The sequence below is a fragment of the Astatotilapia calliptera genome, chromosome 1, assembly GCF_900246225.1.
Source record: "Astatotilapia calliptera chromosome 1, fAstCal1.2, whole genome shotgun sequence".
In the NCBI taxonomy this organism is placed as follows: domain Eukaryota; kingdom Metazoa; phylum Chordata; class Actinopteri; order Cichliformes; family Cichlidae; genus Astatotilapia; species Astatotilapia calliptera.
The window spans coordinates 20528724-20549790 of record NC_039302.1 but is presented as its reverse complement, the minus strand read 5'-3'; the positions used below and the strand labels follow the sequence as shown (position 1 = coordinate 20549790).

Sequence of the window (21067 nt, the reverse complement as noted above, 5' to 3'; positions counted from 1 at the left end):
AAATCTAAAACTGATTTTTTTTTCCAAACACTGACAAAAATACATCTGAGTGGATGGAGATTTTGAATTAGTATTCAAAGTATAATAATAATGAGTAGTACTATTAGTACTGTTCAACATGTGGATCAATATAACAAGCTAAGTATAGATATTTAATGTAATAATTAAATAGACAGATTTAGCCTGAATTAAAATGTGAGACTTTTTGATCGGCAAAGACTCGAAACACTTTTTCCAAGAAAAAAAGATTTTACTGAAAAACAAACAAAAAACAAAAAAACAACTATAGTCATTTTATAATTTTATAGCATATGATTGTATAAACATAAAAATAGATGGACATCAATGAAAATCAGTTACATGTATTTTAAAACACATCTACTCCTCTTTTAGCAGGTGAGAGTAAAATGCTTTTAAGAGGTTAAAGTTTTTTCACGTTTACATCAGTCAAAGGTCGACATACAGTGTTAAGTCATATGAGCTAAAATACAAACAAAGACAATTAGAAATCAATCTTAATTCAGAATTAACATTTCATCCATTCGTGTCTGAGGCTGACGACATCAGTGGTTTTGAATGAGCGAACGTGCTCGCACAAATTCTAACAAGACAGTGACACATGAGGTTTTGACGATCACACCGCACAGTACAGAGAAAAACTGTCACCCAGCGGGTTACAAGCTGCTAAAGGGCTGATTGCAAGTGCGGCAACTGAGTCTCTGAGCATCCAGCATCTGGTGGTGAGAATCGGGGTTGTAACGGCTGGGACGGGCGTCGTTATTGGGTTTTGAAGTCAGAGCAGCCTCCCCCATCGTCTTTGTGAGTGCTTTAGTGTAGTTAGTGGAGGAGGTATGGAGTACTGTGGGAGGGGGGCAACACAAGTGGCGATACCTGGACTGGAAGCGGCTGAATGTCCACGGAGGGATGGGAGGCAGTGAGTGGGTACAGCCTGGAGTTATCATGGATATAAGTAGCTCTGATGGGTCGTGGTGTGACACCATGGACAGACTGACAAAAGCTTGTCAACAATGAGGAAGACACTACCTCCTCCTCCCTCCCCACTCCCAAAAAAAGTGTGGCTGCCTTAAGAGTTCTTGGCGACCATCTTTATTGTGATGGTCTTCACTTCTGAGTACTCCTTCAAGCCGTTTTCTCCCCTGAAAGAAGAAATAGAAACATTTTGTTTAAACTCGAATGCTGACAGCAACATTGAATTACAGTGTACACACTGCTGGAGGCCCTTGGAGCAGGAATATTTCCTCTTAGATAGAGATTTACATCATGTTAAGCTTTTTTGGAAAGTCGGCTTTCAAAACACTAAGTCAGCAATACTAGTGTTGCAACTAATTTGTGTGTATTCAGCGGGCAGACGACCAAGTCTTACTCACATTTCACGTCCATTGCCAGACATTTTATATCCTCCAAATGGACACTGTGTGCTCAGAGCGTTGAAGCAGTTTATCCTGTGAAATACACAAAGCATTGATCACTCTTGATCAGTTGACTTGCAGTTTACTATAAAAATTTTGCACAACTTTATCCAAAGCGTCATTTGGGAAGACGGATGTAAAATTACATTCTCATCATCACAGCTATTTTTAAAAACCCCTGAACTCAATAACAATTATTCTTTTGCTGTTTAGCAAACACAGTTAAAAAATGTCAGGTTCTATATCTGTAAACGTAGTGATTACAGCTGCTGTAGCTGCAGAAACAATGCTTTGAAGTAACTCGAAAATATGAAGTAAAATTATTAAATATTTCAGCGATTTTTTTCCTTCTCATCCTTCTGCTGAAAGACTTTGTTCTCGTGCTTCATCACTTATGTCCTTGTTCTTCTCTCGCCAGTTTTTTGAACCACATTCAGCTGATCGCTCTCTGAGTCTTCATACACCCCCTGTACAGTACCCCCCAATTTCTAGATTGTCCTTTTAGTCTCAAACATTCATGCCATTTTAATAGTTGCACTACTTGTGTTTTCTTTTTCCTTTCTAGCTCAGGTTTTTGTATATTTGTGTGCCTCCTCATACATGACTTTTCTCCCCTCTTTTGGAGTCTGTCTCTTTGCCTGAGTTGACCACCTGCTGAGTGAATTTCTCAATGTCTATGATTAAAGTTCTGGATCTTACCTATTACTGATGTCTTGTGATTGGACTCATAAATATAATGTTTATAATTAAGGATGGAGCATATAATATCCTTTCTTGGTTACAGAATAATTTATGTGGCATTTGTGATGAAAATTGCCCGATGGTGATTAGGTCAACATCATTGATGAAGGAAGAGTTATTAAAATAGCTAAGCATAACAAGTGACGCAAGATTTCTGGCAGCTATCTATACTTCTACTCATAACCATTTGTAAGTAATTAAAAATGGAAACTATTGCAGGTTAACTCAACAAGTAACATTTACTATTAATTTCATTTCAGTTGTCCTGTCCTGGAACATTATTTCTGATATTTTCTCATCATATCTGAGCTTATGGGTGGATAAAAGGGAAGAAAAGCTTTTCTTTGTGGCTACTGTAATGATTCTAAATCAGCAGACTGTTAGTTAAAGCTTCGGGAAAGTGGCTGATATTTCTCACATGAAAAATATTACTGAATGGCGCTGAAGAAGCACGGCAGATAGAGCTTACCAGACAGTGCCAGCCTGCATGGCTGTGGATATGGTCATGGCTTTGCTGATGTCCTTGGTGAATACAGCGGCAACCAAACCATAATCTGAGTTGTTGGCTCTTTCTATCACTTCATCAATTGTTTTGAACTTCATGATCTGCTGGACTGGCCCAAAAATCTGTAGAAATATGGTAAATGGTAAGCTAACATCACACATCAAAGAAATGAGAATACACAGACTCACTATGAACTTCAAAATTATTAGTTATTCTTAGGTAAACGCATTTAATTAGGGACTTAATTTATGTATCACCATCCTTTTTGGTACCTTTTTACATTTTTTGACAGCTTTAGTGACTCTTTTTTTCTCCAGGTTAGAGAAACAGGTTATTAACAGCATCTACATTTATTCATGAACTGTTTTGCTACCTCTTCTATTGCAGCCCTTAAATCAACTCAAGATGCATTAGTAGTGCTGGAGTCTTTATCACTATACCTCTTCTCTGGCAATGCGCATGTCATCTCTGACGTTAGAGAAGACCGTAGGCTCAATGAAGAAACCTTTCAAGCCCAGAGCTTTGCCTCCACACTCCAGCTTGGCCCCTTCGGTAATGCCGATCTGGATGAACTCCAGCACACGGCTCTGATGCTCTCGGCTGATCTGTGGAGGTGGAGGACAGACTTACTCCCTTATGACAGAAAAAATGAGCAATATATGAAATTTACAGAGCAAATGATAGAAAAACCGATCACAGCTTCTGATTCTGTGCTCCTCACCTGTGGTCCCTGCTCAGTCATGGGGTCAAAGGGGCTGCCAACTATCCTCCTCTTTGCTCTCTCCACGCTCCTCCGGACGAACTCGTCATATATGGGCTCCTCCACATAGACGCGAGAGCCTGCCGTGCAACACTGGCCTGCGTTGAAAAACACACCCTGGTGGGCTTCTTCTACAGCCAGATCCACTGGGGAAATGGAGAGATTTGTGCTGGTTAATAACTAAACAAAAGTAGTATAGAATTATAACCATGAAGCTACTTATTAGGTAAAAAAAAGACCTGACTGGTCTTTAAAAGTGAAACAACGCACAAATTAAATATCAATAAAGACAGAACAAATTTATCTGTTTATAAAAAGCAATGTGTGCAATGTTATTGGAGCTATCCCATGCAAATCTGACACCTGACACCTGAGAGACAGGATCCCGCTGTTGTGCACAAAGGGTTAATGGACCCCTGTGATTTATGGGTCTCGGCCGAGTCGGGGTCCATTCCCTTGATTTACAGGCCCTAGTGTGCCCCTCTCACGGCTGCTGAAAGCATTTGAGACGCTCTGCAACCCCAGTTTGGTGAGACACTTGGAGTTTATATGAAACCCATCCATCCAGAGGTTTTCATAGCACTGCTAAGCCCCGAACATTTTAAGGTTCTCAGTAAGGGTGAGAGCTGTGAGTGCTTTTCTAAGAATATGACACACAGCTACAAAAAAAACCGTGATTGTGACAGACAGGCATTGGGTGGGAGGGGGTCAGGTAAATGAAGTGACAAATAACAAAATAACAAAACAAAACTTACAATCAGCATCTGCAAATATTATGTTGGGATTCTTTCCTCCCAGCTCCAGCGTCACTCTCTTTAGGTTACTCTTCCCAGCTGCCTCTTGGATCAGCTTGCCGACCTAACAGAGGAAACAGATCAGAGGTTTATTCGTGGCGATGCAAGGCTCACAGCCAGATCAGTAAATCAGCTGGAACCATTAAATATCTTAAATAGGCTGGTTAGCTCCTAACAAGGAATATACTGGTAGGCCAGCTGAAACATGAGTTCTGCAAACACACAGAAAGAATATCTGTTACAGGCTTTTGGCGACAGCGAGAGGAAAACAAAATGATGTTTCTGCCGGGAAGAGTATTTGATATGTGCCGTAGGACAGGAAGAGGCAACCACAAGGTGTGTGGGTGGTGTACTGTGATATAACACCGAGACGGGATATTCGGTATGAGTTGGGCCTGGTGTGACGATACGAAAGACGGCAAGGGATTTGTGGTGTTTTATCTCATCCTTCTATTGCCCTAATTTCCACTTTACTCCTTATCAGGAGCGATGATATCAGATGACCTAAATGAAGAATAATAAATTACAGATTGAGGAATAACATTCCTTGATAAAGATCTATTGCTCAAGAGAATCATGTGTAAAATTCATCCTGGGGGAGAACGTTTTAGTTTTATTTAGTACAAATCATTAAATCTTTGAAAATGTTTTGAATACAAGCCATGAATATTTTTTTACTTGAACCTTGTTTTTCTCTGTAATACATCATTAAATAACATCCACACTTCTTTTTGCTACATTACAGGCTATGCATAGTAAGATATTTTAGAAGCAGGCTAAGGTAAGAAGACCAAGCAATACCCTTGTACCTCCACCAATCACCAGTAAGCCAGTCAGGGAAAAGATATTTTTCTCTGGTGACTGGAGATTTAGTGAAACTTGAAGGCGATGAGGTTTTTGGAGGCACGTGACCATTAACCACATAACATTAATATATTCACTGTTTGGATGTGTAGTAAGCTTGGTGGCAATGTAGGATCGCTTGAATAAGGCATTAGTCTCATAGACCAAGAAACTAGTCTGCAAACATCGGAGAACCACTGGTCATGAGGAAAAAATTTATATTCCCTGACTGCTTAGGAGTGGTTGGATGCTGATGGCAGTCACTGGGAGATGACTGATAAAATCCCAGTAATGCAAGCCTACATGCTCCCTAGCAAAAATATGTATTCTACAACTAGTTAGCAAAAACCTCATTGTGATTGCTTTGGCTGTTAGCATTTTGCTGCAGTTGTAGTTTAAAAGAAAGCATTGTACTTGCATATAAACATTGTCCAGCTAGTGTCTGAGCTAATACTGAAACTGTGAAAAGTAAGACACAAACCAGAAAAAGAGATGCTTAAATTTGTGTCTTAGCATTGCAGCCAACCTTGTTAAAAAAGCTCAAATTAATTTTTCTTGTTTACAATTTTCAGTTTGTGACACACTTTTTTAAGTTTTACTAGTGCTTGGCTAGTGGTCAAAGATATTTTGAAGACAAACATGATAAAGCAAAGGCAACACACTACTTGCTTTGCTAGCAGATTGTTAGTGTTGCCACTAGAAGATTGCAATCACTAGGAGGTTTTTGTTGCATACTGATTAGTATGGTTTTCAGTGTGATTATTTGTCCAGGTTTGTACTCCACTTTGGTGATTGAAATTTTTGTATTTTATGGGCCTCTGCTTGTTAACTGCTCGCCTAGCGGTAGTGTTGCTAAAACTGCTAAAAGTGCGACACCAACCAGGAACAAAGACCATCAAAGTAAAAGTTGAGCACTTTTTGAAATCTTCTGGTTCCAGTGGTAAGGTACAACTTTTACTTTGAAGGTGAGTGTTCTGCCTTCCCAGTTTGCATTGCATTTTTCCCAGTTTTACTACCACTTGGAGAGCAGGTGGTAAGAGTTTTTGTTGCAGCCTCCAGCAACCACCGCCAACCACTCAGGGAATCCAAATAAGATTTCAGGTACCAAACAGGCGACATCACAGTGGCAACGCCCACTCATCATACCATCTATGAGCTTATGAGCAGGAGAAACTAGCTTGAGCTAAAGGCAACAGAACTTTGTGCTAATATGAGATTAAAGTCATGGCACATTTATTTGTTTAGGCACTTTTTCAATTCAACTCAACGTGTTTTAAATGAGACACAAAACAAACATATAATGAGGCAACTTAAAAAAAATAAACATGACATTTAAATGAATAATTAAATTGGTAAAATAATAAATACATGGTGGGATTCATCACTTTTGGACAGAGCCAGGCTGACTGTGCACCTCTGGTTACAGCCTTTAATCTAAACCTGCTGCTTTAAGACTAATAAAGGCAGTTGCAGTAATACGTACTCGACATGAAAAGATACAGGTTAAAACTGCCGGACGCTATTTGACCCCCTTGCCAATTTCGGTAAACATGATTTTAGGTTGTGAGAATGAGTCACCAGTTTTTAATCAATATTTTTCACTGTTCTGACACGTTGCAATAACTGGACTGATAACAAGCCTGGAAAATCCCATACACCACCCTCACAATCCTACACCCTAAACAAGTATTCATCTTCCTGTTACTCATACTGTGTCTTTTATAGATAAAGAAGAAGAAAAAACCCCTTAGTGTCCAAGTCCCCCCCCCCCCCCCCCTTCTTCAAACCACCCCTAAGAAAAACATCTTCAAACATGTTAAAGACTCATTCTCTTGCTCTTTTCTTCTTCGCTCTACTTCCCATTATATACTGAAAGACTAAGATCAGAACAGCTGGGCTGCGGCTGGTACCGAAGCTGCCTAAATACAACACAAAACTTGGCTCGGCTTCATTTTTCTGATGTGTTTTGTCTGTCTTTGATCAGAAACATAAAGTGGCTGACTAAGGGGAGTTTAGCATGTGTTTATTCAAGGGTAAAGGAAACACACTGGGCTGCTAGACTCCTCCGCCACATGTGAGTCAGTGAGAGATGAGCTGAGCTCCTAAAATCCACCTGTAGCTACTCCAGCACCTTCAATCCTGTCTGAGGAGATGAGGTGCTTGCTAGGATCCCACCATTGCTACTACAGTGCAGTGACTCACTGTCTGGGCATCAGCAGTCTCTGACAGTGCTGGCTCTTTTCTCAGTAATTGACTCCAGTTCACACGAAATAACAGGAAAACTAGTAAAAAAAGAACCAAAAACAACAAGAAACCCCCCAAACTGGACCACTTATAAAGGAAATGTTCAATTGGGATGAGATGTTAAACAAAGATGTTTATAATACAAGTTAAACAAGATGCCACAGGATAGATAATTTCTAAATAGATAAATACATGATTATGGTTTAATCATAACTAGATCAATGTTTGAAATTATACAGTAACTAATATAGACCGTTAGCAGCTGCTAACAGTTTTTACCGTGGCTTATTCTAACAAAGTTTGGTGATCCTAGTGAGGTTGTGCTTGAATTTGAATGTTTACAGAAAATGTACGAAAGATTGAAGACACTGTAGACATTGAACAGACATCCTACACACACAAATAAGTAAGCTAAGAACACAAAGGATGCTGTGTCCACAATAGCGCATTTCTGTTCTGAACTTTTATTTTAGGAACTATTTGCGTTTGCCTAGAAAAGGTCAAATCATGTGACGATACATGTACGACTCAGGGAAGGACACATAGTTACTGTTATCAGCCAATCAGAAGCCTTGGAATGAATTAAGACAATGCTAAAAAAAAAAAAAAACCCAAAAAAACCAAAACAAACTGCAGTTCCTCTAGTGGCCACTTGAGGCTGGCTTCAAAAGGGAGTGAGTCTCATTAGACTTCCATGATAAAATGGCCATGTACAGCATTACAAAGCATGTTTAGCTTGACATAAAAATGTCCCTGTGCTTTACAGATAGCCATTCAGATCAACTATAAGTAGAATGATTTATTTTTTTAATAACTGATCTACCTGCTTAACTGAGTTAGGGGTGTGGCCTTATTAATTAACAGACAGCTTTCCCAACACATTTAGCTGGAGCTGACTAGCATCTCACTTTTGTTACATCCAGCCATTAGACTGGGCCGGTATTGCCGTAGGTGAATTTTTAATTGATTATCTGACTAACATTAGGGCTTGATGTGTGGTCAAATCATCCCAGAAGTTATGTGCTTTGGTGAGTGAAGTTCTGGTGTTTTATTAGTTCACTACTTGGGTTGCTTATTCACAAGACACCACAAAAGCGGATAAATCAATAAGTTTGATTTGCCAGATTTTTATGCCAGATTCCATTCCTGACACAACCCTCCTAGGGATTTGTGTCCCTTAATCATTTGACATGTGTTAACCAATACAGTATGAACACTACGCTTGTAAATTGCCTTAACATGCTTTGCTGATATGTGCTTCTGTGTTTTGCACTCGAGTTCATGGATAGGTGATAAATTAGCACGCCACTTGTTTATTCATATAAAGTAACTTCTTCCTCCCAAAATCCAACATGGCAACAGCCAAAATGCTAACAGAGTCCACAATACAATTTCTGAATGTGGGCACATCCATGCTTTATACAGTCTCTGATCAAGAACTACTCATGGGTGTCTGATCGTTTCTAATATCAGTGTGGTCTAGTCTCCAAAATGTAGCTAATGCAGTGTTGCTGAAAGCTGCTAGATGCTGGCTCCAAAATAAATGTGTCTCCTGCTTCAAAATGGATCCGTTTTTTCCCGCAAAAACTAGATCACATTAGTTTTTGATGATTTCAGCTGTACAATCTAATGTGTGTACCATTGGTCATTTTATAAATTACTGCTGTGTTACTAAGACTGGTAGCTAACGGAAGGCTGTAACGCCCGGCAGGAGGCGTTGATTTACAGCTGGCTGACAGCTGTTTCAGAGTTTCTATTTAAAGAGTAAACTTTTTTTTCTCCAGACGCACACTTCTACTACTCTGTTTGTATTTAAGGAGACTTTGATATGATGCAGTCATGCATTATTTTGGTAATGCTTATCTTTAACACATTGTGGTTAATGTAACTAATACCAGCATGGGCTAGCCCAAGGTCCTGGCTCCACACAGACAAACTCTGCAATGCTGTGGCCATTTTTAGGAACAATATGGTCTACAGCTGTGGTTTGAGCTTAATGCTTATGTCAGCATGGACACACACACACACACACACGCACACAAACACACAATATGATATTAACATGCTTAGTTGGGTTGGGCAATATGTAAATATTTTCCAACGGCCTGCCGTCAGTCCTACGACAGGCAACTGATGATATATTTGTTAAGGGTTGTCTGTGCAGCAAGTGCAGGGAGCAGGGCAAAAGACTCCCGACACCCTTTCAGCAAATGGAAGCATTTGTTTGTGAAAATATTTTAAAAAATCACTATTTTGGGAATATTTTGGTTTTAAAATGGAAGAAACTAAAGGTCCTGAGGGAGTGATGCCTCCGCTTTGCAGCCTATAAATGAACAGAGGTAAAGATTACAAAGGCTAATAAATGAATAATGTCATTTATGAGACTTTTCAGTACTAATCGATTGGACAGCAACCACTACCTGCAATTACTTCAGTCTGGTCCCTGTCATGACTTTCTAAAAGTTAGAACCATTGGTACGAACACCAACTGTTTCCATATCACGTAGACAATAAATTTACTGGAATTTTCAAGAGGACAGACATAAATCACACAACATAATAATATTAATTATTATTATAATAACAATGAACCCCACAAACAACTGCATAACCCCAAACCTTAGCAGATATAACTGTAACCAACAGTTCTTAATATATCTGAAGCTGAATTGTTCTCCTGCCCAGATGCTAATGTTGATTTTTAAACTGAGACATAAATGTGTGTAACAAATTCAGTTCTGCAAGTTATCCAGATATTTAAAAAAATAAACAAAAAAATCCACCATTGTTTCATAAAAAGAAAAAAACCCAGCATATCACCAAAGTCATTTAAAACTGGTTTGGGGAAATTTCAGTGTTGAAGCAACAGACTGGTCAACTCTCACAGCTGTTCCTCGAGTCCATTAGCGTCACTTAAAATCCGCCTCATCGACATCCAGGATCTTTGAAATGCAAACAACGGCGTACACTAATGATGATCTCTCCCTGTGACATTCACGTTTACATTTTACAGGAATATGTCTACTCATGTGCCACTTAATTAGGTACACTGGTTCAACTGCCCCTTGCTCATGCTGAGCATCAGAATGGGGAAGAAATGTAATTTAAGCGGCTTTGAAGGGCGTATGGTTATTGGTGCCAGGCCGGTGTGACTATTTCAGAAACTGCTGATCTACTGGGATTTTCCCACACAGCCATCTATTTTACAGAGAATAATCTGAAAAAGAGAAGATATCCAGTGAGTGGGAGTTCTCTGGGTGAAAATAAGTTCAGAGTGGAATGGCCAGAATGCCAGCGCAGAATCGCTAACGCGCACAGCACGCAGATTGGCTTCAGCCACACCGGGTGGCACTCCTGTCGGCTAACAGCAGTTAAAAACAGGAAGGCTACAATTTGCCTGGATCTCAATCCAGTACAGCACCTTTGGGATGTGGTGGAACGGGAGATTTGCATCATGGACGTGAAGCCGACAAATCTGCAGCAACTGTGTGATGCTATCATCACATCAACAAAACCCTAAATCCCTGAGGAATGTTACCAACACCTTGTAGAACCTATGCTATGACGGATTAAGGCACCTCTGAAGGCAAAAAAGGTCCAACGAGCGAATGTCTCATTGTTCCAGTCGGTTTTGCTTTCATTGCTTTTATCTGTGACATCTGTACCTGTATGGGCTTATCAGGGACTGCTCCAATTACACATACTGTACACATGGCGCCTCCAACACAATGCAGGAGTCAAAACAAATATTACATAAGGCCGTGTTATTTGCTAAAGATAGGTGTAAATTACAGGATGGTCACATAAAAATATCACTACAACATCAGGACTACTGTAAATGGTTTTAATACAGGGGTTAGTCAACATGGAAATGACAGATGTTTATAAATGATCTGTAGAAAGGGATCTGCCGTCACTCTGGCTGTTCTCGCTGACTCCAGGAATCTGTTCAGACCACAAGGCTCAACACCTAACATGGTATGTCCTTTGTCTTCCTATTAACTGCTTCCCTGTTCTCAAGAGCTGTAAGGGTATATCCTGATGGTGAGCTAAATGAAAAGCGGTATGGAGGTGCATTAATACCTCAAAGACAGCTGAGGGAAAACAGACGAGAGGCAGTGTTTTCAGAGAGACCTGTTTGTATACTCTCGACAGCGCAAATATGTGCATGTGTGTGCGATAAAATCAGAGCCCTGTCATGAGGAGTAATGACAGGGTGCGCGGCTTATGTAAGACCCCATTTGTTTGTCATTTAAACTTCAATACAGGCACACAACATCCCCTAATTACCCAGCCTGCTCTTATGCTCTGCACATGTTGGTCACTGTGTCAACTGTGTTCAGTGACAAAAGCTAGCAGTAGGCAGATGCTGATCTGAGCAGTTCCACTAGAGAGAAAAGTACCTCGGTTGATCCTGTGAAAGCCACTTTGTCTATGCCCATGTGTGAAGCAATTGCAGCTCCTGCTGTTGGCCCGAATCCTGGCAAAATATTGATGACTCCCGGTGGAAAGCCGGCCTGTCAAAACAATATGAGAGGAAACAAGCTTTAGCGGAGATGACAGCAGAGCCAAGCAAAACCACAGGCAGTGTGGGGGAATCCGGACCCAACCCAACCTCCCTACAAGCAGAGAGCAGGGAGAACATCAAAAAGGCAACAGACAGATAGTCTCCAAGAAGAGGCGAGGCCGGAGAGGACAGGGGAAAAATAGAGAGGATGTAGACACTTAAATTTGTCCATTATTTGGCTTCAATACATTGCCATGTCAGGCTGTGTTGTTGAACTTACTCATGTGTTTATCCTTATTGTACACAGCTGCACTCACTACAAAGAGCTCTGGTTTGGAATTTACTCGAGATTTATATCAGCGTGTTTAAGATGTTCAGATTTTATTTTATTATTTTGTGGAGTTTTCGGCACTATTGCCAGGAAAAACTGAATAAAGAAAAAAGAAAGTTGACACCAGAGCATCCCTGAATTAATTTTTCTAAAGCACTTTTATGTTGACTGTCACATCCATACTTAACATATGAAACTATGTGATTATATAACATTTGTTCTTGTGATCTCTCTGAATTCATAATAAACTGATATCAAATTTAGAAATAAAAACTTAAAATAACTTTCCTTATTAGTCATTTAGCATTTTAGCTAGTGTGTGCATCATTAGGCTCTCATCACTCTTCATGCTATTGTTAAAGTGGGATTATTCAATGTGGTATGATAATGCTGTACTTATTACTGCTAAAATACTGCCTGTATTATTCTCAAAGGTTGCCATCTTAGCAGAAGGTTAGGGAGTACATATTTTAAGTCTGTATGAGGGAATGCTAATTCTAATTAGCAACCGAGCAGCAGGTGATTTTTAGCAGACCTTGACATTATGGGTGTTTTTTCTTGTCTATGTATTAATGTTTAAATATTGTTAATAATGTTCCCCGTGGAAGAATTTAGTATGAGTGGTTACATGTTAAGTTAAGCTGTAAATGTCTACAAAATGGCACAGCTAGCTTGCTAACCACTGTGAAATGCTTCAGTAGCCATTTCTGCTAAGTACATAACCTAATTATCATGAGACAGCAGTACTGTATATACTTCATATACTGTTTATATATATATATATACCACATCCATACTTGCTGAAGGATGTGAGACACATTGTTAATGCTGCTCGAGTACTGATGACACAATGATGACACAGCTCCTGGCACAAAGTTTTTGTGCTGATGTTAAAGCAAAAGGAGGTTTTGCTGTTTGTAATTTGACATTCAGGGACTATTTTCCCTTAGCACTTGGTGCTGCTGCTCTATAACTTTATGTGGTCTTTGATTTCATGGCTGAGTTGCTGTTCTTAGTAAAGCCTCCCGCATTGCAGTAATTCCCCTTTCAGTTGATCGTGTAATATCTAGGAGGGTAGAAGTTTCACAAACTGACTTGTTGCATAGGTGGCATCCTATTACAGCAAAACGTTCAAATTTAGTGAGTTCTTTAGAACGACCCAGTCTTTTACAAATGTGTGTGAAGGCAGTAGATGAAAACATTGGAATTCAAAGATTAATAGGTTTGACCCAGTACTTTTGTCCATACAGTGAATATTGAATTGAGTTGAATTAGCTGTATTAATATTAATATTTGGATTTTATTTTGACTAAACTACCAGAGGTAGTAAACTAGAGACACTAGACATGTGTTTAGTTCTGCATCAGATAATTATTTTGTATTTCTGACACTTAATTATGTGACAGAGACCAACATGAAGGTTTTTAAATGCAGCGTGAAAGCTCAGCAAAAATAGATATTCACAATATTAATCTCATTATTACTGTTTCTGCAGCATTTCCCACCAGACAGATGCTAATTCTGAGCTTTTTTTTTTTTTCATTAAAATAAAGAAAGATTTTAAATGTTTCATTTTTATCATCCTTAATTAATTTTATTGTTGTATTAAGAGACTAAAATGTGTATGTTTTAGATCATTAAAAAGTTCATTTGCATAATTGAGGCAAACTAACCATTTCATTTTGGCTCTATATTGGCTGGAGATAACATAAAGGCCAAGTCCTACTTCACTGACTCTGAGATGATGCACCAAATCGATGTGACACTTCACTAAACATCTGTTTTTTATCGCCTTTTGGTTACATTAACATTGAACTGTCTAAATAAAGTGTTGGCCAAAGTCAAAGTGAACACTGTGTCCTTGGCAAAATAAAATCTATAAGTGATTCTGTTTCAGTTAGTTCAGCACTCATGCTTGAAACTGTGCGTGCCAAATGTTTGCTGTCGTCATAGTGACTCTGTCATTTACCTCCTTGATTAGAGCTGCCATGTAGAGGCAAGTGAGCGGCGTCTCCTCAGCAGGTTTCAGGACGACAGTGTTTCCACACGCGAGTGCTGGGCCCAGCTTCCATGCTGTCATCATCAGAGGGAAGTTCCACTGTGTACAACACGCACGCGCACGCACACAGACACACACACAAACACCGGAAAAAGACATCATGCATCTGACACACTGGGTGGTCACAAGTCAAGTTCAATAACTCATCGCTCTTAAGTCACTCACTCTCATTTTCACTCTGTCTAAACATAGTCAAGTGAGAAAATGTTCTCGGCACTTGTACAGTATTTTCTCTTCCCACAGTATTCTGAGAAAGTCGGGAAATTGCAACACATGTGCAATAGACCCGTATCACTGTTCAACACACAGGCCTGTGTTATTTCTGCTTTGCACAGGAGCCCATGGGGCTCAACACAGAACCACACGCTTTCTGCACTCTTGCACAATCAACAGTGTCTCTTTCTCCTTGATCTTTTCCTCCTTTCTCATCATTCTTCTTTCCTCAAACACACTCTGTTAAATCCCTTAGCTCATTCTTCTGCTTCTCACTTCTTGTTCCCTTTTCCTCAAAGCCACCGGCACACTGGAGGGGGTGGGGTTTGGAGTGGTTGCGGGGCATTACCGGTAAGATTTAAAAACTGTGGCTGACAGGGAATTACTGGAAAATTCAGAATGTAATTCAGTACTTTTAGACGCAGCTAACTCCATCTTTTTTATTTTTTCTTCACACTTCCCTGTCATGTTTGCATGTCACTTTTCAGAAAAGTTATACTCACAGGGACAATTTGTCCACAAACTCCAATAGGCTCATATCTGGTAAATGTCAGATACTCTCCATCTGTAGAGGAACACACATGAGCAAAGAGAGAACTGGGTTATTTATTCCTAGCTTTAACACTTTAACAAATAAGCACTTAATAGGAAATACTAAAAAATCCCTCTAAACACATGAAAAACGTCACCACCTGACTCCCCTGGTGTTGTTGACTCGACATGTTAATTTGCAAATGAATCCACATTCCTTGTTCCTTGTTGCTTTACCCTGGTGAGAGATTACGTTTCCTCCAGCAGCACAGGCATGTGTGTAACTGTTTTAGGTCATAGAGATGGGTGTTATGCTGGAAAGGTTTGCTCATTCCTCTTGCATTACTTGAGTAAAAAGGAGGTACTTGCTGAGGGTGTGCCATGCTTGTTCATTTTTCAGAAAAACAATTCATATTGAGAAATGTGTGTATAAATTTGTTACCACAGTGGTCAGCTGATGATTGCTTAATGTTGCACTTGGACTGGAAGGATCAGTGGGGGGATGACAAGTTAAACAATCACGTTGACAACAGATACAAAACTGCAGTAAGATTCCCATATTTCAACTTTTTCTTTTTTTTGTCCGTGTATTCCAGTGTGGATCTTGCAAAACTGCTATTGTTTGTGGAATGAATCTACAAACCCAGTAGGCATGACATTTTCTGGAGGAACTTGAGTATCTGAAGCCTTGTTTGAAAGAATGACGCCTGCACATGAATTATATTTCAATTTGGCACAGGTGGTGTAAATGATACCAAACTGTACTGCCAAAGGTGCTGCACATAATGACACTCCCCATTCATTTCATGCCGTCTCTGATATAAATTTAACACCACAGTATCAGCATAACAGGCAAGACAAATAGCTGCAGAGGAGCAGCTCATGGTAGCTGTGTTGCGCCTCATTCTAACAGGTGAACAAACATGATTACTTACATCATACAGGCTACAGGAATACCCTTATTTATTTACTCTGAAAGCCTACAAGTGGAATAAAGCTTAGACCAAAGCCCTGGGAAAACGCTCGCCGTGGTTGGTTTGGCAGCAGCGTACAAGAGAAGCTTTGAGAGGGACAATACAGCGGTATCAGGATGTTTTCCATGTCCTCTCAGTCTCTCTCATTCTTTTTTTTCTTCCTTTTAAAACACACAGCCAACTTTCTTCTCTTCCACCCTCAGATTCAGCTGCTTTAGAGGGGCAACACTGGCAGCTGGCTCTAATGTGTTTAGATTGATTACCAATTTGTTACCTTCACCCGCTGAATGTAAGCTTAGCTTTCTGCAAAACTCTGAACACAATGAAATAAAAAGAGTGTTTTGTTTTACTAAAAAATGTAATAAATGGTGATGTCAAATAGAGACCCCCCCCCCCCCCCCATAAAAAAGATTAAAATTTCCTGTACTTGTAAAAAGCCTTGTATTAAAATATTGCAAGAATTTATGCAATGATCCTAGTCAAAGGTCTCTAAAGTAGCTTAAAAGCAAAAAAAATTAATGTTGCACAACTTAAATCCCTATATTAATTGTGCTTTCTCATGCTCCTCTTACAGGGTTCCTATATTATAACATAGTTCTCCTGCCTGTCCACATGCTTTTCAGTCAGCGTAGGAAAAGATTAACGGAGGCTACAAAGATTTTTTTTATTTTATTGTTCTGAGTGTTTTAAAATCATGTTTATAGCTGCTTGTTGTATATAATAAACACCGATTTTGGTACCTATGTACAGTGGAAGCGTCATGGTATTAATACTTTTAAGGATCTCTATAAAGATGGCACTTTCTTAACTTTTTTAGACCTGTGTTCAGAAACAAATCTTCCGGCTACCAATCTATTCCGTTATTTTCAGGCACGGCATTGCACTTCTGCTCTCTTCCCGTCCAACCCTCTTCTTCCAAATGTCCAGCCTTGGGAGGAATTCTTATCCCTTAAACCCAATAAGAAGTCAATTATATCTTTAATATATAAACAACTTATGGATTTACATGTCCATTCAGTTGTTAAAATTAGGAGGGCTTGGGAGCGGGAGTTAGGAGTAATTTTTTCGGATCAGCAATGGGAGAAAGCAGTATCCAATGTCCGTTATAGTACGTCCTGTGTATTGTACAGGGTTTGCTATTCAAACTATTGCAAGTCATTAAACGTTCTACCAGCTGATTAATATCATCTCTCCCCGCCCCCCCCTTTTTTTTGTGTGTTTTGGGTTTCTTCTTAGTTTTTGGGGTTTTTTGGGTTTTTTTGTTTTGTTTGTTTTTCTCAATTTTATATAAGCGTGGGTGTGACTGTGTGTGTGTGTATTATTGTATCTGTTCATGTAAGAAAAACTAACAAATATGTCAGGGGAACAGATTGTATTGTCATTTTAAACTTATGTACATTTGTCGCTCAATAAAAATATTTATTAAAAAAATAAACACCAATTTGCTGCATTTGTTATCAGGCACTGGTTGTAAATTATATAATAACTTACTAATCTAGGTCACTTTGTGTGGAACACAGTCAATATAATAATATATCCCAAATTCAATTAGCACATGTAACAATAATAAAAGTAAAGTTGATCAACAGACTTCAAAGAGCGATCGTATTGATTTTCCAGGTCAGGGAACTATTTTTTTATTTTGTTTTATTTTAATTTCATTTTCCTGACACCCCAGTAATGCACAATAACAATTAAAACCTTTTACTGATACCAAACGGGTCTCAGAATAAAACCGTGCCTGCTAAAGCTCTCAGTAGAGTTAGTGGAGAATTTAAAGCTACTTTCAGCTGCTCACTTCTCACAACAAACAGCTAACTATTGTCTAAGAGGTTTGACACATTAAATCTGAATGACAGACTGTGTAAAAAATGTGCACAGTGTAACATCAACAATTGTTTGAGGAATTCTGTATTGAAACTTCAAGCTGATGCAAAGAGCGACGTGTTGCATTCATATTGAATTGATTTATCAACTACAGGTTGCCACGCCCTAAGGCATATCTTTCATTATCATAGATTTTCTCTAAATGGGAACTAAAAATGACAAAATAAACATCATGTTGCAATCTTTAAGCGTTTAACTGGTTTATTAATCAAGGAAAGTGTTTACTGAGGTCAAAGAGCAGATCAGAAAGAAAGTGATCTTTCTCATACACTTCTATACAGTCAGTCTTCTTTTTGCAACCAGAGGAGTCGCCCCCTGCTGGCCATTAGAAGAAAGAAGTAGATTTAAAGATCTTCCACACATGCTTCAGTTTTTAAATCCTGACTAATCATATATGTTAAGTTTGCAATTTCAGTTGAGTGTTGTTGCGTTTTTTGTTTGTTTTTTGGTACCAAAAAGTCAGAGGAACAAACACAAAAACACAAACCTGGCTCTTTCTTTAATACCATCTGACTAATCCTTTCTTTAACTGCTAGTACCCTTCATCTCTCTCAGTCCAAATGGCTCTTACCCATTGGAATGGAAGTACCATGGATCTTGTCGGCATATCCAGCAAAGTATCTCAGTGTCTTTATGGTTCCTTGGAGGTCCACAAACAGAGTGGGCAGGAAAGGCTTTCCACTGTCCAGTGACTCAATAGTCTGAAGAGAGACGAGGGACAAATATGTGATATAACCTTTTGATCTTCACATATTTCCATACTGTTTTCTATCTTTTACACGCACCCATGGGTGAAATGTGACACTAAGATAACACTTAACTACAAATACGGCAGTAATATGCTCGCTTTAGGACATTTAAGATAAGATAAGATAAGATAAGATAAGATAAGATAAGATAAGATAAGATAAGATAAGATAAGATAGAACTTTATTAATCCCTCGGGTGGGTTCCTCTGGGAAATTCGATTTCCAAAAAAGCACAGCACCGACAGAAGTTACAGAGTTACAGAATATTATATATATATATACACACACACACACACACACACACACACACACACACACACACACACACACATATATATAAATACAGAGACAATATAAATAAAATATACGAAGGGGATAAATAGAATTTGCATGTATTTGTACTATCAAGCACAAAAGCAACTGTAGATCCTTCTTTCCAAAAGGCATAAAATGCATTTAATAACATGTGAGGAAAAATAAGAGAACATTCCCAGTATTTGTCCACTTACTGCTAGGTAGACACTGTCCCTCTCCACCAGGTCAGCCAGTTTGGACAGCAGTCGACCCCTCTCTGAAGCATCCATCCTTCGCCACACAGAGCCCAAAGAAAAGGCCAGGCGAGCTGCCTGCACGGCTTTATCAACGTCAGCCTACAGGGGAAAAAAAACATGTCACTTCATGATCTGTCTCTGCATTTTAGCAGGCCTACATCTGACATAGAAGTGTATATGCTGAATGCTGAAGATGATTTGTCTCATATTGTGCTTTTGCTTTTCTTTAATATTTCAGATCCAGCTATTTCACTCATGTATGACGGCTAAAGACTAGACTCCAGGCCAACACTATTGCTATACCTGTTTAAGCATGCAACGCATGTACCAAAGGATAGCGTCCTTACTGCAGGAGCCAGAGTTGGAGTTCATTACAGACCATTTCCTGCATGTTTTCACTCTCTCCCCACTTTCCTACTCTCTGCACTGCCCTATCCAATAAAAAGATGGTTAACCTTTTACAGGGCACTCACTAAGATACACAGAAAGTCTCAACTTTAACCCTAAAGTGTGACTTTTTTTAATCTTTGCGATGCAAATGAAGTGATATGTTTCCTGATTATGGGTAACCCCCCCCCACCTTTCATTGTTAGACTCTCCAGCGCTGAAACCTAAGTACAGAGAAATTCATTATTCTTTTTACTGTACTACATGTATTTAAGGTAGCTCCATTATGCTTTTCAAATATATATACTGTTACATGCTCACTTTAAACATGGCTTAAGTTTCAGAAAATTAGGTCATCATGTATAAAAGTAATCCCTGTGAGCCAGAAACTCCAGACCTCACTGCATGCTCAGTTTACACCAGCTTTTTTTTTTTTTTTTTAACTCTTGGCTCTGTGTGATGAGAAAGAGAAAGAGAGGGCATCCTAACGTTTTCATCTCAAAGTACTGTACTGTGAGTACAGAGGCCACGCTGGCAGCTGTTCAAACCCGCTGTTTGTGAGAGACAGCCAATCAAAAGAAAACTGGCTTTAAGTGGGAGGGGCTAAACTGATGAACTAAGGGAATGGAGCAAGGCCAAGTATATGATTAATAAAGATAACACTGAACTATGAATAATTTAAAGCTACTCTTTTAAAGCCCAAGAATAAAAATATGGAGCAAATGAAATAAGAAAAACTTTAAGAATAATTTGTTATTTCTAGCTGCATTTATCTCTTCTGTGGTTGCACATCATGTGAATGTATCTGCTGAACATCAAGGGTCTTGTTGAGGTTTTACTTTCTGCTCATGTTGCTTTCTGTCCTTTGGGATCATCTGCCCCACCCCATGAGGTTCACTTGGGTTACCCTCCCACCTGTGTGTGTGTGTGTGTGTGTGTAGTTCTGCCTTTATCTTTTCTGTCTTTTTTATCTTTTTTTATCTTGTATATTGTCTAACATCCACTAAACGCTTGCTTTTGTTGTTTAAGCCTGCACGCTAGTCCAACATGAACAAGTTAAAAATTAGTTTTACCAATAAAAACTTCTACATCCATCAACAGTAATGACTTTAACCATTTACTTGGTTTAACTATACTTATGTAATGTAATACTTATAATAATACTCCACCATAAAACATTGTATAACATTTACCTTGTCTGCTTCCTGGACTTCACAGATCTGCTCTCCAGTAGCCGGGTTGTAGACAGGGAAGACCTTTCCACTAACAGAGTCCTGCCATTCATTGTTGATGAAGATCTGCAAAAAAAGAAGAAGATAATTTGGGCATTTTAGTAAGAGATATAACCCATTTTAAATTCATTAAATAGGCAAAATTATTATTGGAATGTATCCTTTTCACACGTAGCACTGAAAGCCTGAAAAGGCAGTTTCCAAACATGCTAAGCATGAGCGTGCAACAATGGCTGCTCTTTTTTTTATTTAAAAATATTTATATTATATTAAGTAATGCGTTCATTTCACCATTTTGCTGCAGCTATGTGTTTGTGGACTGCGAAAGA

The 21067-nt window shown here is 39.0% G+C and overlaps 1 protein-coding gene across 1 annotated transcript in view; it reads right to left on the bottom strand.

The window, feature by feature from the left end:
- Positions 1–288: 288 nt before the first annotated feature.
- The window catches only part of aldh1a2 (aldehyde dehydrogenase 1 family, member A2), a 28355-nt gene continuing 7576 nt past the window's right edge, over positions 289–21067 (bottom strand). Inside the window, exons 2-13 of the mRNA XM_026168940.1 lie at positions 20700–20804; positions 19078–19218; positions 18391–18520; positions 14931–14992; positions 14125–14253; positions 11721–11834; positions 4192–4294; positions 3398–3582; positions 3117–3281; positions 2641–2798; positions 1389–1463; positions 289–1157 (exon numbers count right to left, since the gene is read on the bottom strand). Of these exons, the coding sequence (XP_026024725.1) occupies positions 1085–1157; positions 1389–1463; positions 2641–2798; positions 3117–3281; positions 3398–3582; positions 4192–4294; positions 11721–11834; positions 14125–14253; positions 14931–14992; positions 18391–18520; positions 19078–19218; positions 20700–20804 (1440 nt within the window). The 3' untranslated portion in view covers positions 289–1084. The remainder of the gene's footprint in view (positions 1158–1388; positions 1464–2640; positions 2799–3116; positions 3282–3397; positions 3583–4191; positions 4295–11720; positions 11835–14124; positions 14254–14930; positions 14993–18390; positions 18521–19077; positions 19219–20699; positions 20805–21067) is intronic.